We start from the raw sequence: 16,661 nt of genomic DNA, 5'->3' as shown, positions 1-16,661 counted from the left end.
AGCACATGGTTGGAATGATTCAAAGGCACATGTCTGAACACATGACAGGCTCTGTTCTGGGCTCTCAGGCGCAGCAGGGGACAGGGACAGAGACATCCCTGTCTTCAATTTTAGTGGGTGGAGATAGGCAGGGCACTTGTAAACTGAAAAATGTTCATTCCAGACAGGACTTAGTGCCCCGGGCACCGAGATGAGTCACTAAGATAGGACAATGAGGTGTAGTGATCTTTTTTACATTATTTCCTTTACTCCTCTCTCAAATGTGGCTGACGTTTCTAGGTTTTTTTAAAGACTGCTTTGATGTGGCATAATATAGATCAACCATTACACTCAGTGTGACTAAACACAACAGTTTAGCACCCTTTGCAACATGTGGCAACGAGTGGTTTGGAGGATTACTAGAAAAATATAAAACTTAATGGAAAACAGGACTTTTCTTGAACATTTATGACTGCCAAGTTCATAGTAACTTCTGTATTAGAATGTAATGCTTTTTCAGATAAAACTACCACTTCTGTTCTTAGTAGCTGCAAATATCACTTTTGTTTGTACTAAAAAATGAAATGTACTAAATGAAAATTTACATCACCATGTACCAGTGATTTCATGGTTTAAAATTCCAGTAGTTTCCTGTTTTACTGGTTCCTTAAGAATATTTGCAGTCTATCAGCTCATCTACTAGGACCTGCCATTTTGGGGCATTGACTAAGCTCCAAGTCTTCTCCTCTTTACCCTGATTACTTGGTTCAAGGGCCTATAAAATGGGGTACACAAGATGATCCTTTGGGGTGAGCAGGAAAATGTTATAGCTTCTGTTTCTATTTATATTTTATCTCAGCTTTTTTATAATTTCTGTTTTTGCATTCTGCAAAGTAGATAATTTATTAATATTAATAGGACAAACATGTTTTACAAAAACATAGCAGTGTCCTAGGTGAGTACTCAACATTTTTTCCTATGATACTACTCAAAAAAAATTTTTTTTAAAGTTTTGAGATGACCGACCTAATTTCATTCTCAGAACGACCCTATTTAGTCCGTATTATTAGCCTTATCTTGCAGGTTAGGAAATTCTTAGGAGAGCCACTTGCTGAAAGACACATACCGAGTGGTCAGCAGAACAGGGATTCAAATCCCAATTCTGCCTTAACTCCAAATCCCATGTTAATAATCCATATGTTAGGTGGGTTTGGTTTAGAAGAAAGCAAGAATGTACATGAAATGTTGTAAACTTGAGAGATAAAATGTAACCAAGCATGTTGGTTGCATAATCACCAGCTCAGCACTTGAGAGGTACTGGTATGGTTGGGACACGTCCACAGAATCGATGAGGGGGCCTCTGTGCACCCTATTTTCCTTAAAAATGGGGGCAGAAGTTTGTTTTTCATGATTTTCCCTCAACTCATCTTTAGAATCGTATTTAAAGTGTTTAAGGTTCCCTTTGTTCACATGCGTCTCCTTTCTGGCCTTATAGATCTCTTACTATGAGCATTTCAGGGTAGACTTTCCACACTGGGTATTGCTCTCTCCTCTCTCAGAGAAGATGGATGTTGTTTTTGCAGGCTACACCCAATCGCCTCTCAAATCCTGATTCCTTTCAGCTGGGTGTGTGAATTCTGACCTTATTTGGCAAGCCCTCGGCTGCGTGAGAGTTCAAGTATGATTTTCCGTGGTTCAAAAAGCACCAAGTTAAAATCTCCTCCTTGGCCTTGGAAAAATGAACCGGTCGCCTGATTTCTCCAGAAGCAGGCAAATGAGCCATCCCAGTGGTTTAATGCACTTTGTCCTAGCGTTCTGTAGCCCCACTTACACTGAAAGGAAAGAAGCAAGAGGTTCTCCTTTTTAAAATAAAACTCCATTGTTATGGGCTCCAAGACGTTGAGAAGAAAAACCACAAGGGTGAATTCTGACCAGTGAAATGCAGAACAGAGAGGAGCCCGGCAACCTTTGCGAGTCAGCACTATAAAATTACTAAGGATCACATACCCATCAGCGCATCCTGAGTCCAGGGTTACCATATTTTCAAGCTAAACAGGATGGTAACTGCCATAGCCTCTTAACTGGTCTTAAGGCCTCTGTTCTTCCTAATCCGTCCCTAGTTGGCCACCAGTAATCTATCTGGAATGTAAGAGTCTTACCCTGTTCCTCTTCTAAAACTCCTCCTCACATAACCTCTGTCTTTGGAATCCTGCACAAAACACGCAGACCCTTCCATTTCCATTCCACTGGCTTTTCCAGCCTCATCTTTTTCCTAACTTACTTCTCAAAGTTTGAGACGACTAGTCCAATTTCATCCTTAGAGCAATCCTACCAGATTAGCCTCATTTAAATCACTGCCACACCTCGTTTCATGTATTATTTCCATATTGTCTAAATGGCAACTTCTCAAACACAATATGCTTTTGCATACTTCTGTCTTCACACTTGGGATTTCTTCTGTTCGGAATTCCTTTGTCCATCCTTTCCCCACCTTGGCCAAGTCTTAATTCTTCATTTAAGATTTAAGGTCAAGTGTTAACTCATGTTGGACTGGATCTTGGAGCCACCCAGACTAAAGAAGAGATCCCTTCCCTGTGTGTCTCTTTTGTACCCACAGAATATGTTTTGTTTACATTTAAGATCGTGTATAGCACCATGAGAGACGATGGACTCTGAACAACAAACTGAGGGCTCTAGAGGGGAGGGGGGTGGAGGGATGGGTTAGCCTGGTGATGGGTATTAAGGAGGGCACGTTCTGCGTGGAGCACTGGGTGTTATGCACAAACAATGAATCATGGAACACTGCATCAAAAACTAATGACGTAATGTATGGTGACTAACATAAGAATAAAAAATTTAAAGGAAAAAAAACACATGAACAATAAAACCCTATAGATGTAAAAAAAAAAAAATCAGGTACAGCATATGGTAATATTATTTGGGAAGAATATTATTTTTCTCTGATGGTAGCCCTGTCTTACAGTTAAGAGATTTTGTCTGTGGCTGGGGATTGCAAGGAGAGAGAACTGGGTCCAGAAGATTCTGAGGCCATGCTAAGGAGGAAGGGTAAGATTTGGACAAGGAAATATCCAGAGCAGTCAGGCAGGCATTCTGCCGCGGGGGGCCTGCAAACTCCGGCACAACGGCCAGATGCACCCACTGCCTGGTTCTGTAAATAAAGTTTTATCGGAACACAACTACAACCACTTGTTTACACATAGTCTTTGGGTGTTTTCATGCCATTTTGCAGGGTTTGAGTTGTTGCAGCAGAGAATGCACAGCCCTCAAACCCTAAAATACTTACTGTCTGTCCTCTTACAGGAGCATTTTGTCAACCTTGCTCTACGTACACAGTTGTTAGAGCTAGGTCCTCAGGTCCACAGCACTGTTACCATTGCACATTTCTGGGTCTCACCTCAGACCTACTCCATGAGAAATTCTGGATTTGGGGCCTAGCGATCTGTGTGTCCTAAGCCCTTCAGGTGACTCTGACAACCATCGCTCTAGGTTCCTGGTCCCATGGCTACTTACTTGGGCCTTGATGCTAGCCAGGCAGCTGGGGTCTAGGAGAAACAGACAACAGTAAAAGGAAAGGAGGTACAATCAGAAAGCTAGGGGGAATCCCAAGAAGAATCTCTCCTGGTACGTTCTAAAATGTAGATTGCCCGGAGGAAGGAACTCATTGTTGGATCCCACCATTTGCCCAGAACTACCTGCTCAGAGTGTATCTGTGAAAGAATGGGTGCAGGCCAGTGTGTGTGGAGAGGAGCCAGTCCCCAGGTGGGATCCAGAGTCTGCAGGTGGAAACGGGGAAATAGGTATGCTCGGCAGGAGTGGCTCAGGACCAAGTCTGAAACCGATTCAGAGGAACAAAGTTACTACCAAAGACTGAAGAACAGAAACAAACATTTAAAAACTTATAAAGATTTGAATAAAATTCTAACTTTGGTTTAATCAGTTTTACTTCTCATTTGCTGCCTTTGGGTGTTTGTTGATTCCTGGGATTTTGTTCTTACCATGGTAGTTCAGCTGTACCTCTGTTTGACCTTGGATAGTTTACTCAACCGCCCCAAAACTATTAACTGAATAAATGTAAAGCACGTGGCAGTGTTTGATACATTTTCTCTAGTAAGGAAGTATTTTTCTTCATCTTCCTGCCACAGTCTTATTTCATACTGAAATAGAGGTTACCAAATGTTGCTCATATTTACTCTAGTAGGAAAACTTTGCTTACCGACATTCTTTCTTTGCTTTAAAGAAACTTCTGCCAAATAGTCCGTGTTGTAATCTGAAACCCAAATTGATATGAGTTTAATTATTATACCTTTTATTATTTAGGAATATTATCACAGACTTTGTAAAAATACAAAATAATCTAAGTACTAACCAAACATTTGCTAATATGGAAATAAGTCATTTTGAGGTTCTGTTATTTAGCAAAATATACATGTCCTGGGAAAAATATGATTTCTAAATCCATCATAATACATTTTATCATACAGTTTTTAAATATGCTGCATGAAGCCTTTTATCTTCACTAGGAATTTTATATTTCTATGACTTTTTAAAAATTCTACATATGTTATGAACATCTGAAAGAGAAAATAAGATGCTTGAGGGCTTTACTAGGTGAATAAATATTATTTCATGATTTTTCAATGATCATTAAATCTACATTATGTCGAAGAGTCATCAACCTGAAACCCTTATAACTTTTGGCATAGTGACATTTTGAAAGTAAGATTAGTGTTTGAGGTTTTTTTTTTTTTTTTAATTCCATAAATGCCATGGGGATTTTATCACGTTTCAACACTTGCTGAATATGTAATTCCCATAGTGCCCATTAGTGGCCATCTGTGTAAGGTAATACATGTTTGGGATGAAATTGATTACGGCTTAAACACTCCTGTGTTATGATCAGGAAAAGCACGCAAAGTTCAAATTTTTTTTCTAGTGGTCATTATGTAGCTAAAGATATTAATTTCCAGGGGCAGAACAGCCTATCACTCAAGATCTTAATCTCACAATAATGACACCAGGGCCAAAGGAAAGGAGGCAGCAGAGCCTTCCCCTAAAATTAGTAAGTGCTGTACCCGAGGAGTTTTTAGGATAAAAGGAAGATTAACAGGCTTGAGAACAGTTTTTCCTCTGTAGGCTTCAAAATAGACCCACTGCAATTTTGCTGAATATTCAAAACTGTTTCATCACCCTTTTTAGAAATTCCTCTTATCATAGTCACCAAAACACCCCAAGTTAGCCTTCTTCTCAACTTTTTTCAGCATACACATCACTGGAGGTGTCCTTCATATTATTTTTACCTGGTTTAAAAAATATTTCTTTTTTACTTGTGCAAACCAGGTGCTTTCCTTCCTTCAAATATGGCTTCAATGCAGTCAGTTTATTTTTATTAGATTTGTGCATGATAATGTATATCTGTATACTTCCTGAGCTCATTTCTCCCCTTAGAGCTACAAGATACACAAATATACTTGTTTATGTATTTCTAATGAATGTGTTCACATCTTGGCTCTCCCGTTATCTACTTACCTCAGAGTTTTGTGAGACATTGCGAAAAAAAATAAATTTTTAGGTTAGAAAATTTTGAGAGCTTGTATTACTGAATGATCCTCGTGATCATTTAAAAGTCTTTGCTTTCTGTGGAATATTTGACATTTGAATACAGCTATATTCTGATCTTCCCTGGGATGGGGGCCAGGATGGTTTAGCTGCAGATGCCCCAAAAGTAGCTGAGCAAATGGGGATAGAATCATTGTCTAAATGCTGAAATACAGCAATTGTGATGTTGGCATAGTTGTTGCTGAACTGTTCTTCCTTTTCATTCTTGAACTTCTTGATGATAATTATTCATCAGGTTATGATAGATTTCAAATCTGCTTCCCATTAAAGATAATAAAATGATACTATCTCCTTGAAGAAGGGAATTTGCCTTCCTGTCTTATGTATTATAAACTAAGAAGTCATGCATCAAGTGAATCTAATAGCCATATAACCTATTTGGAGTATATTGAAAAGAATATGGTCTAGATTGCAGCAGTACTTTATAACATTTGGATTTGGGCTTTTTTGTTTTTGTCCTTCCCTCACTTTCACTAACTCAACAAACACTGAATGCTGACTGTCAGTGTTCTGGAGATGTAGTGTAAAGATGAACAAGACATGGTCCCTACTCCTGAACAAAACTATCAGTTGTACATAAAATAGCTAATCTGAATATGATAAATTAAGGTGGTCTGAAGATGAGCAAAGTTCTATCAGGGCACTGCAGAGGGGAAAACTTGTTTTAGAAGTAAAACTTCAAAGAAGCAGTAACTTTTGAGTTTGGCCTTGCAGGATGAGCCAAGTTTCTCCAGGCAAAGTAGCGGAGGATGTGTGTATCTTAAACATACATGCACCCGTAAACACATGTGTACATAAACACTAATGCATATGCATGCCCATCTGTAAGCACTGTGATAGAGACTATTGGCTGGCTAATTTAACACCCATTCCCATCCCTCTTCTGTCTTGCCCATTATCGAGGCTGGAAAAGCTAAGTACTAATAGTTAAGGATGGTCATGTAAATATCAATAACGAAATATGGCCATATTTGGAAATCTGCCAAGGACTTTTAGAAACACTTTTGCTTTCAAATAAGAGATGGGTACAGTTGGCATTACCCCCCTTACTTTTGTCTTCAGGTGTGGCAGTGCTCATTACAGCTGTGGCCGCCACCTTGAGATGTTGAGAGATACGTGCAGAGTGAATCTAATGCCCACACCTGCCTGTCCCAATACTACTTATGGAAGGAAAACAAAATCTTTATTTAAGCCACTGTTAGATTTTTTCTGTTGTAGCCAAAAGCATTCCTAACTAATACATTCACAAACTCTCTCTCACTTACTCGTGTGTATTTGCATATATTTTCCATGCATACCAAGACTTAGGACTAATTTTAGACTTACACTTTGGCAAATAGTAAATGGAACTTAATGTTAGAAGGAAGAGAGAAAATGGAATGCTTTCTTTGTTATTACCAACTTGGACACTCCTTAGCACTTGATTTCCCTTGTATCTATACGGCCTTAGTCTGATGTTTTAAATAAAAAACAAAGGCAAGAAGGGAAAAAAACTTGAAAGGTAAATGTTGGGGTGGATCATATTGGCAGTTAAGTTACAGGGAAAAATCCAAGAATCAGTTGATTGTGGCTTAGTTTGTCACTGTGCATTCCTATGTATTTAGGACCAAGAACCATTGCCTCCATCTATGTGGTGAGCCAGGTTTCCCTAACAACCAAAAAGTTGTTCTCTTTTCCCTCCATTTAGGAAGATGAGAGCAGAAACCATTCTTCTTTCTGGTGAGCGATTGGAAGAGCTTCCTGCAGAGCATATTGATTGTGTTCAGTCTTATATGAAAGATGCCATCTTTAACAGACTCTGGCCTTCCACTACCTAAATATGGAGCCATGTGAAAAGTGCCCAGCCTGTTCTTTCTTACAGACACTGATGCTATCTCTTGGTTTATTTCTCTCTTCCTCAGCATTTCTAATTGTATGATATGTGTACATTTTCTGACACGCATCAAATTACAATTTAATTATCTCAGCATTCTTTTTTTAATGAGCATTTATTCTTTTTTTCAAACAGGGCAGCAAGATTGCTTCTTTGCTCTGAACAACTTCCATCGTTTTTGTTTTTGCTATTTTTCGGTAGCTGCCTGCTCCTCTTTAACTCCCTTTTGATTTCCCCCTTCTGTATGGCTTTTTGTCGTATTTTTGTTTTTGTAAGAATCCATCCCCTACCTAGGTAGACAGGGGTAAGATAGTACAGGTATCTTCAGTTCATGCCAAGGTACTGGATCAAAGTCAGGGATCCTTAAGAGAAAACTCTCTGGAATAGTTGGAATTTATATCAAAGTCTATGTATTACCATTTAGGCTCTGATTGAAAGACATATGCACAGTTCAATTCTTAAAGAATCTAAACTGGTTTTTTTCTTAAAAGTTTTTCCACTCATTTTCCCCAGAATCTTCAGCTACTTGGAGCTACAGCCATTGAAGATAAATTACAAGATCAAGTGCCTGAAACTATAGAAACTCTCATGAAAGCAGACATCAAAATCTGGATCCTTACAGGGGACAAGCAAGAAACTGCCATTAACATTGGTAATCCACCTAATTCAAGCTTTAAATTGTGATGCTTTTTAACACGCTGACATATTTTGGAAGATAAATTTGAGAGATTTCAAGATCTGAAAGATTGGGTTTTGTAAGATTTCCGTATTTGTAATATTATCAGGCTTCTCTATTTACTTACGGCCCCAGTGCCCCTTAACATTTGCAGTGGTTGTGCGTACAGCCAGACCTTAGCTCTTGCAACCACAAAATAACCCTCTCTCACCTTTGTATCTCTGCCTACCCCCACCTTCCAACCATAATTGACACATGTAGATAACATCTCTGCAGTTGCCTGAATGTCTGGAGGTTGGGATTAGGGCACATTTGTGTATTAGCACTAGTTTATGTGAACACAGGTTATTTCTGGGATGGGAAGTAAGAAGGTTGCCAGTTTTCATTCATCCTGCAGTTAATTCATTTTTCACAAAGAGGTTTTATTAGGTAGCTCATGCTTGCCATAGCAACATACTAGAGATGGTGTGGGTTCAACAGCAGAAATTTATTTTCTCATAGTTCTGGAAGCTGGAAGTCCAAGATCAGGCATCAGCAGGTTTGGTTTTTCCCGGAGCTTCTCTTCCTGGCTTGCAGTGGCCACCTTCCCGCTGCATCCTCAGCTGGCCTCTCCTCTGTAGATGCATGCTCCTGGTGTCCCCTTCTTTTCTTACAAGGGCCCCAGTACGATTGGTTCAGGAACCCGCCTTCTGACCTCATGTAACTCTAACTTCTTGAAGGCCCAATCTGCAAATATTGTGGGTGAGGGCTTCAACGTGTAAAACAGGGGGAACACAATTCAGTCCATAACAGCGGTCTCATTGAGAAGAACGTTAGTGTTTGGTGTGAGGCCTCTAGTACCAGTTATATGCAAGAAAAGGTCACTCTTTTTTTTTCTTCCACATTCGGTAATAGTAGGTTGCCTGAACACTGTCAGCCCTGACATAGAAAAACCTCTGGTTATTCATGATATGAATTACATCCAAAACTCTCCCAAAGTTGAAGAAACCATTCAGAGGTGTTTACAGCATGAAACCACGTTTTTAGAAAGTCATTGTCAAATATCAAGAAACATTTACCTAATATTCCTTTTAGAGTGTTTTGTAATCACAGCATTCTGTAAATATAAAACTACAGATTTATAGTAAATTGCTGGGACTAGAGGAAAATTAATTTTTAAAAGACACTCGCTAGTAGAAGTATAAATCTGTAAGCCACACAAACAGTTAATTTTGATTATAAAAATTATCACTGGTGTTAGAGACAAATGGAAAGACGATGTACAAGAATACAAAATGCTTTAGAGTTGGGAGACCTGACAGACAAAACAGAAAACATGACTACAGATAGAAGGAGACTATATGGTGACAAAGAGTGATATCTGAAGAAAACTAAGTGATCCTGAAAATAGTTCAGGGCATGTAGCCATTATGACCATTCCTGTGAAGAGTACGGTGGTGGTTTCTGGTAACATTTAAGTTTTAGAGTCTTGGGTCACAATCTTTGGGGCCTTTTCCTAGAATAAAATAGATTCATTCAGATGGCATATGGTTATGGTGCATTGCACAGAAGGATTCAGTTTTAAATCAGGAGGTCAAGAAGAACTCACTGAGATGGCGACGTTTGCGAAACAACCTGAGAGAGGAGAGGGAGGGAGCTTGTCATTTAGATGATTAGAGAAAGCTGCCTTCTGTTCTGGAAAGAGCAGAAATGCCAAGAGGGAGAGTAGGAGAAAAGGCCAGCAGCGTAACAGCCTCGGTTGGATGAGGCCTCCCAGGCCCTTGTGAGGGCTTTGCATTTAGTCTGAGTGAGATGGGAAGCCACGGGATGGTTCTGAGCAGAGGAGAGACGTGGACTGACTTTGCCGTGGAAACGATCACTCTGGCCGCTAGCCTGGCTGAGAATGGACTGGAAGGGAAGCCCGTGTGGAAGCAGGGAGACCAGTGAAGAGGCTCTTGCATTAATCCAGGTGAGGCATGGTGGTGACTTGGACCTGGGTGGTAACAGTGAAGCTGGTGAGAAATGGTTGGAACAGGTATATATTTTAAAGATGGAGCCCACAGGATTGGCCAATAGATTAGATGTAGGGCATGAGAGAAAGAAAGGACTCAGGCATAACCCCAAGGACTTTTAGCCATAGTGACTGAAGGATGGAGTTGCCATTAACCAAAATGAGGAAGACTGAGGAGAAACAGGTTTTCTGGGAGGAGATAGAGAGTCTGGTTTTGGATCTGTTGAGTTTGAGTTGCCTGTTTTGTACCTCAGCGTCTGCTGTTACACGGGCGCTGGAATGTGAGAGGCTGGAGTTTAGGAAAGAGCTCTAAGGGGGAGATCTGAGTTCCAGAATGGTCAGTGTTTAGATGGTATCTAAAACCATTGTATCAGATGAGCTCACAAAAGGAGTAAGTATCAATGATACTAGTTTACGTGCGATGGTCATGTTTTAAACACCAGTCAGCGGGGCTTGCTTGTTTTCTCCAGCCATGTTCAGCTATACACAGATGGGTCCAGAGGAGGCAGAGTTGGTTACACCAGTGGGTGATTTTGCCCTGCAGCAGGTACGGCAAAGCAAGAAAGGACCGGACCGTGGAGGACATGAACACAGTCCAAAGGCAGGGAGATGGTGGTGCGATCAGTGGTCCAAAAGATAGGTGGGTGCAGATAAGATAGATCTGCACCTTCTCCGGAAACAACCATCAGCCCATCTTCTGTTCCTCACGTTGGTCATCGTGAAGGATATTCAGTATAAATTTGTTGGTTTTCAGGACATTGAGAATCATTACCACTTTCTCTTTCCCTACTTGTTTATCAAGACAGCCTTAACACACCAAATGTTATCCTTGTGTCCTTCCTGTAATAAGAGCATTTCTTTAACTTCCTACAAACCTGGAAACAGGTGACTGTCATCAAGTCCTAATAAAATAGATAAAACCTTTATTTTATCTAATAAAATTTAGATGTTTTTATAGTATCACTTTAACATCTTCACTACTTTTCTCTAGAGAAATGAATGATATCAATTAATCTACTCTATGTTTGGACATAGGACACTCCTGCAAACTTTTGAGGAAGAACATGGGAATGATTGTTATAAATGAAGGCTCTCTTGATGTAAGTAAAATTATCCTTCTAAAAAAAAATCCTTTAATAACTTAATCATCTTGTATTTTATTTTATATCCAAATAGCTGTGGAAATATTTGATCTTCCTCAGGTTAAAAGATACTTCTCACTCTTGTTCTGCTATAACATAATGTATACTGTTCTGAACCACATCGAGGTAAATAGATTCCAGCTTTGTGTCCGCGACAGCTAAAACAAGTTGCTAAATGATTTGCTTGATGGTGTGAGACAAAACTGCTTTACAAAAGCATTATGTCAGGAGGTTATGAATGACTGCGGTTGTTCATATCTACATGGGAATTTTTTTTTTAATTTTTTTAAAGATTGTATTTATTCATCTGAGAGAGAGAGAGAGCGAGCATAAGCGGGGGGTGAGGAGAAACAGAAGGAGAGGGAGAAACAGACTCCCCATTGACCAGGGAACCTGATGTGGGGCTCCATCCCCGGGATCATGATCCAAGCCAAAGACAGACGTTTAACCGACTGAGCCACGCAGGCACTCCCTCCCTGGGAATTTTGTATATTAAACATTTAATATCTGGGGCGCCTGGGTGGCTCAGTCGTTAAGCGTCTGCCTTCGGCTCAGGTCATGATCCCAGGGTCCTGGGATGGAGCCCCACATCGGGCTCCCTGCTCAGCGGGAAGCCTGCTTCTCCCTCTCCCACTCCCCCTGCTTGTGTTCCCTCTCTCGCTGTCTCTCTGTCAAATAAATGAATAAAATCTTTTAAATAAATAAATAAAACATTTAATATCTGCTTTAGCTTCCAGGGTTAATACATATTTTGTTTCTTTAAAAAAAAACCTGCAGAATCTATTAAACAGCATGAATTCACCATTTCTTACAGGAAAGTCATGCTGTTTTTTTAATGTCCTAACTTCTGGGCTGAAATACAGATTCCTAGGACGTCCTTTATTCATGGCTGTGATCACATGAAGTTATATTTGGGAAAGAGGGAAAGATTTGTTATGTTTTCAGTGTCCAGTAGAAGTTAAGCAAAAAAAAAAAAAAATATATATATATATATATGCAGGTCAAATGACCTGTAAGAATTTTAAAGTAAAGGCGACTGTTTGTAACTTAAGGTGGAAGACAGAGCAGGGGAGTGACTATACAACTGTTTAAAATAGTCATGGTGACGCAAAGAGCAGAGCTGAGAAGAACCTATTAGTAAGGATGTGGGCGAAGTGGTGGGGCCAAGTGCGTAGAAGGAATGGTAAAGAGGCAAATGTTTAGAAGTCAGGGGGAGAACAGAAATTACATCTGAGAAGTGTTTGATTTCTGATCTTTGGATTGGAATGATGATCTCTTCCTTATCTGTCCTCAAAACAATCCTTGTGATCGCTTTCCCTTTCTTGTGAAACCTTTGAGAAATGTGTAGTCTAAAGAATAATGCATGATTTTGAAACCATGAAAGTTGGTCACATCTTTAGTAATAAGTACAGTTTGTGAACCATGCTTTATTTTAAGATTTTATTTATTTATTTATTTGACAGAGCACAAGCAGGGGGAGCAGCAGAAGGAGAGGGAGAAGCAGGCTTCCCACTGAGCAGGGAGACTGGTGTGGGGCTCAGTTCCAGGACCCTGGGATCATGACCTGGGTCAAAGGCAGATGCTTAACCAACTGAACCACCCAGGTGCCCTGTGAACCATGCTTTAATCCTAAAAACACAAACCAAAAAAACAAACAAAAAATCCCAGCCTGTGGTTGGAAGACTTTCCTTTTTATTTATTCATCTAGTAGGCCTCTGCTAGCCCCGAGAACACACCACTAAGCAAGCACTCAGTGGACTCTGCCCCTTATAGCTCACAGTGTCGCTGTTCCCTACCCCCATATTGTTAATTTTTGGTTTGTTCAAGTTACGATGTTGTGAAAAATTATAACTGTGATAGCCCTGCCCTTCAAAAGCTTACAGATGACCAGGGAAGTAAAATGCATACAAGTAACAGTACAAAACAGATGTGTAAATAAGGTAGCTGTCTTGCTATGAAAATATTGTGAAGCTTAGGGAAGTATTTAAAGTAAGTGGCATTTAGTTAGGTAGAGGTGAGAAGTTGAGTAATGGAGGAATACTTGAAGCAGAAAGTTTATGCAAGTAAGTTCAAGGTATATTTGGGGCATAAAAGAGCAACATTGAACTTGAACACAAGGTCATAATTTTTTTAAGCATTCTTCGTTTGAATAAATGTAGGCACATAAGGTAAAATGCAAGTTACAGAAAGGGATAAGTACAAGTGTTAAAAAGTGAATCCCCCATCCTCACACCCAAGCTACCCAGTTTATCTCCCTAGGAACGGCCACCGGTTCCAGTTTCCAAGTGTTCATCCAGAGATATTCTGCCATATCTATGCACACATACTTTGTTATTGAACATAAATTATACCATTCTATCCACACTGCTTTATACTTTGTTTTTCTCAATATTACCATAGCAATTGCTCTGTGGTAGGATAGATGAGCTACCTAATTCTTTAATCATGGCGCAGTGTTTATGGGGAAACTGTAAAGAAATGACAGAGGGCTTAAACCTGGAACGGTCGGGGCGCCTGGGTGGCTCAGTTGGTTGAGCGACTGCCTTCGGCTCAGGTCATGATCCTGGAGTCCCGGGATCGAGTCCCACATCGGGCTCCCTGCTCGGCAAGGAGTCTGCTTCTCCCTCTGGCCCTCTTCCCTCTCGTGCTCTCTATCTCTCATTCTCTCTCTCTCTCTCATAAATAAATTAAAAAAAATTAAAAAAAAAAAAAAAACCTGGAAAGGTGGTCTCAGATCAACTGGGGAGTGCTGGGCCAGGTTTGAGAATTCGCTTCCCCAGGCAAGGGAAACAACTTCATCAGCCTCTTCAAAGAGGTAAGATGTGTAGAAGGAACTGTCCACAGACAAGTGTGGAAGGACAGGGAGGTGTGGGGTACCGGCAACGGACCAGGATCACAGGTAGGTAACAGAGAATGGGAGCACCAGTGCCGGCGATGTGGTGTGAGAGAAATTCAGGGAGACTTATCCCACGTGATCCCTGCAGTGGTTCCAAAACTGGGTTGCCGTTGTTCCCAACATTGAAGAAACCTCCGTGGAAGCGTTCCCTTAGTCCTGAGACATTTAGGCCTGTGTCAGCAACATGGGTTACAGGTAATAGATGCTTTTTTCTGACGCTTGAAAGAGATCAGGAGTAAGGCCTGTGAGGCTGACACAAGCGCGTGACGAGCCATGCTTCATCTGACACGTGATCCTTTCTGTCTGCGCGTAAGCTTCCACCTCGCGGAGGGTGTGATAGCAATGCTGCTTTTGTTTTCATCTGTTTCATAATTTTTCTCCAACTGGGATACACATGTTCTGTATGTGTTCTGAGTATCGAGTGAGATAAATAGTACTCTCAAGGGAAAAAAAGAAAAGTGAAATGCCAAAAATATTCAGTGCACTGCATCATGATTGTTAGGACAAGGGCATGTATTTTCATTTTGAAGGTTTCAGGGCGGTAACTCATAAGTGATAAACACCCAAAGGGTCCCTGCATTACCTGTTTCTACTGGACTAAACACAGGTAGGACTCCCAAGGGAATAGTCCATTTCAGTGAAAGCAGGATGCGCGTCTGTCTGTTTTGGTTAACGATTCTCTATCAGTGCCCAGCAAATTGCGCACCACACGATAAGTACTCCAGAAGTATTTGAGAATTAAGTCACTGAGTAATGATAAATTAAGGGTTTACCTTTAAAAAAAAAAAAAAAAAGTTGTGTATCCGTTTTAAATTCAGCAGTAATTGCTCTTATCTGGTATTTGAAGAGCAGTTAGAAAGATCCTTAGCAATTCAAGTGACCGCGAGGTGTGGAAGATCATAGGCAAATCCTGGCTGAATGGATTAATGCTAATTTATCCAGCTCTGCACTGCCATGCATTCTCTCGCTGCCGTCTGGGGAAGGTTTTTCTCCCAGGGAGTTAAGTGGTGACTTTACAAATCTGGCTGTTTGGGGTCAGACCCGCTGTGGTGCACTCATTTGCTTCTCAGCAGGAAAGGAAACATCACTTTGCATAGCTCCTTCAGATCCTGTGTCATAAAATCCACAGCTAAGATTTCAAGCGAATCATTAGATGGGCTAGAATGCTTGTAGATAAACCATTATTTATTTTTCATTGTCATGGGAAAGAAAAGCACCCTCTGTGTCCAAATTGTACTGATTATGATAAAATACGGGATTGCCATTCCATGAGCACAAAGAAATAATTAACATTTAGGTAATAAACTTAGTAGGAACATAGTATTTTAGGAAATAATGTAATAGAAAATAGACTGTGGGTGTGTGTTTCATCAAGTGACAGTTTTAATGAGCATACTCAAATTATTCCGTGAAATGGTACAGTTCTGCCCTATTCTGAAAGTGGGACCCTGGGCAAATTGAAATTAGGTAACTTCTCTGAGCCAGTTTTGCTGCCTATAAAGGGAGGAGAATGTTACCCTTGGCAGAGGACTGGTATGGTTACTATAGGGCACGGCACGTAGAAGAAAAAGATGGTATAAAATTTTGTGGAAAAATAGTATTTAGCAGCTTGCAAGTTGTTCTGCGTAATGGTCATTTTCATTACAAAAGATATATTATTTCCCCATCTTCTAATTTTTTTCTAAGCAAGATATAAGTGTAGATCTTCTTTTGCATAAGTGATGCATATCGCTTGAACTGTGCAAATTTTCTGCCAAGATATTCCTAATACTGTTAACATTTTAAAGCGGAATCTCTCTTTTTTATGTTGAACTTGTCCAAGTAAAATATTATATTTGAGGCTCTTCAGTTTCCAAACAGAAAAACCTTTCTCCTGGCAATCACAGTAATAGAAATTTTTGTGCTCATGTCAAAAAAAAAAAAAATGTTATTTGGCTTTCTAAATTTTCTCATTTTGAGAAAATTATCCTTCTTGAAAAATTTAATGGCTGTTCAGCATTGTTTAAAACCTTTAAGTAAACATATAAAACCAAACCACAGTTGAGAATACAGAATGAAAGTCTTGCTGCACAGCTCTGATACGGAAATCTAACCAGCATTTCTGCCTCTGCCCATTCCTGGCTTCCTTCATAGCAAGAGTAACATCCGCTGCTAACATGCTGTCCAGAACACAGAGGGTGTTGACACCCAGTCACCTACCAACTATTGTCTAATATTGACAGTGTCCGCAAAAGAGTTTCTTCGAAAGCTTGATCATGTTTTTCTCCGAGTTTAGGAAATAAGAATTTCATAGATAAGCACCATTAAGAATCATCTAAAGTTGATCAGAATCTATTAGATATTTGTAATAAATTGATCATTTAGGTAATTTGTATAATTTTGTGTGCTACCTTGAACCACTTTATTAGTTCTGATTATGTTCTTGGTAGGAGACATTTCCTTAAGGGTCTGCAAAGGCAAGCATTTCA

General features: G+C 40.0%; 1 protein-coding gene across 5 annotated transcripts in view; it reads left to right on the top strand.

Annotated features, from left to right (window-relative positions):
- The window catches only part of ATP8A1 (ATPase phospholipid transporting 8A1), a 219,405-nt gene that overhangs the window by 124,382 nt on the left and 78,362 nt on the right, over positions 1-16,661 (top strand). For all 5 annotated transcript variants that reach the window (XM_073891594.1, XM_073891595.1, XM_025887328.2 and 2 more), the window contains 2 exons: positions 8,003-8,141; positions 11,191-11,255. In XM_073891594.1, the coding sequence (XP_073747695.1) occupies positions 8,003-8,141; positions 11,191-11,255 (204 nt within the window). The remainder of the gene's footprint in view (positions 1-8,002; positions 8,142-11,190; positions 11,256-16,661) is intronic.

Source organism: Callorhinus ursinus, unplaced genomic scaffold (assembly GCF_003265705.2).
Source record: "Callorhinus ursinus isolate GAN/ISIS: 27379988/994484 unplaced genomic scaffold, GSC_fseal_2.0 scaffold4, whole genome shotgun sequence".
NCBI classification, from domain to species: domain Eukaryota; kingdom Metazoa; phylum Chordata; class Mammalia; order Carnivora; family Otariidae; genus Callorhinus; species Callorhinus ursinus.
This window is presented reverse-complemented; position numbering and strand designations above follow the sequence as displayed.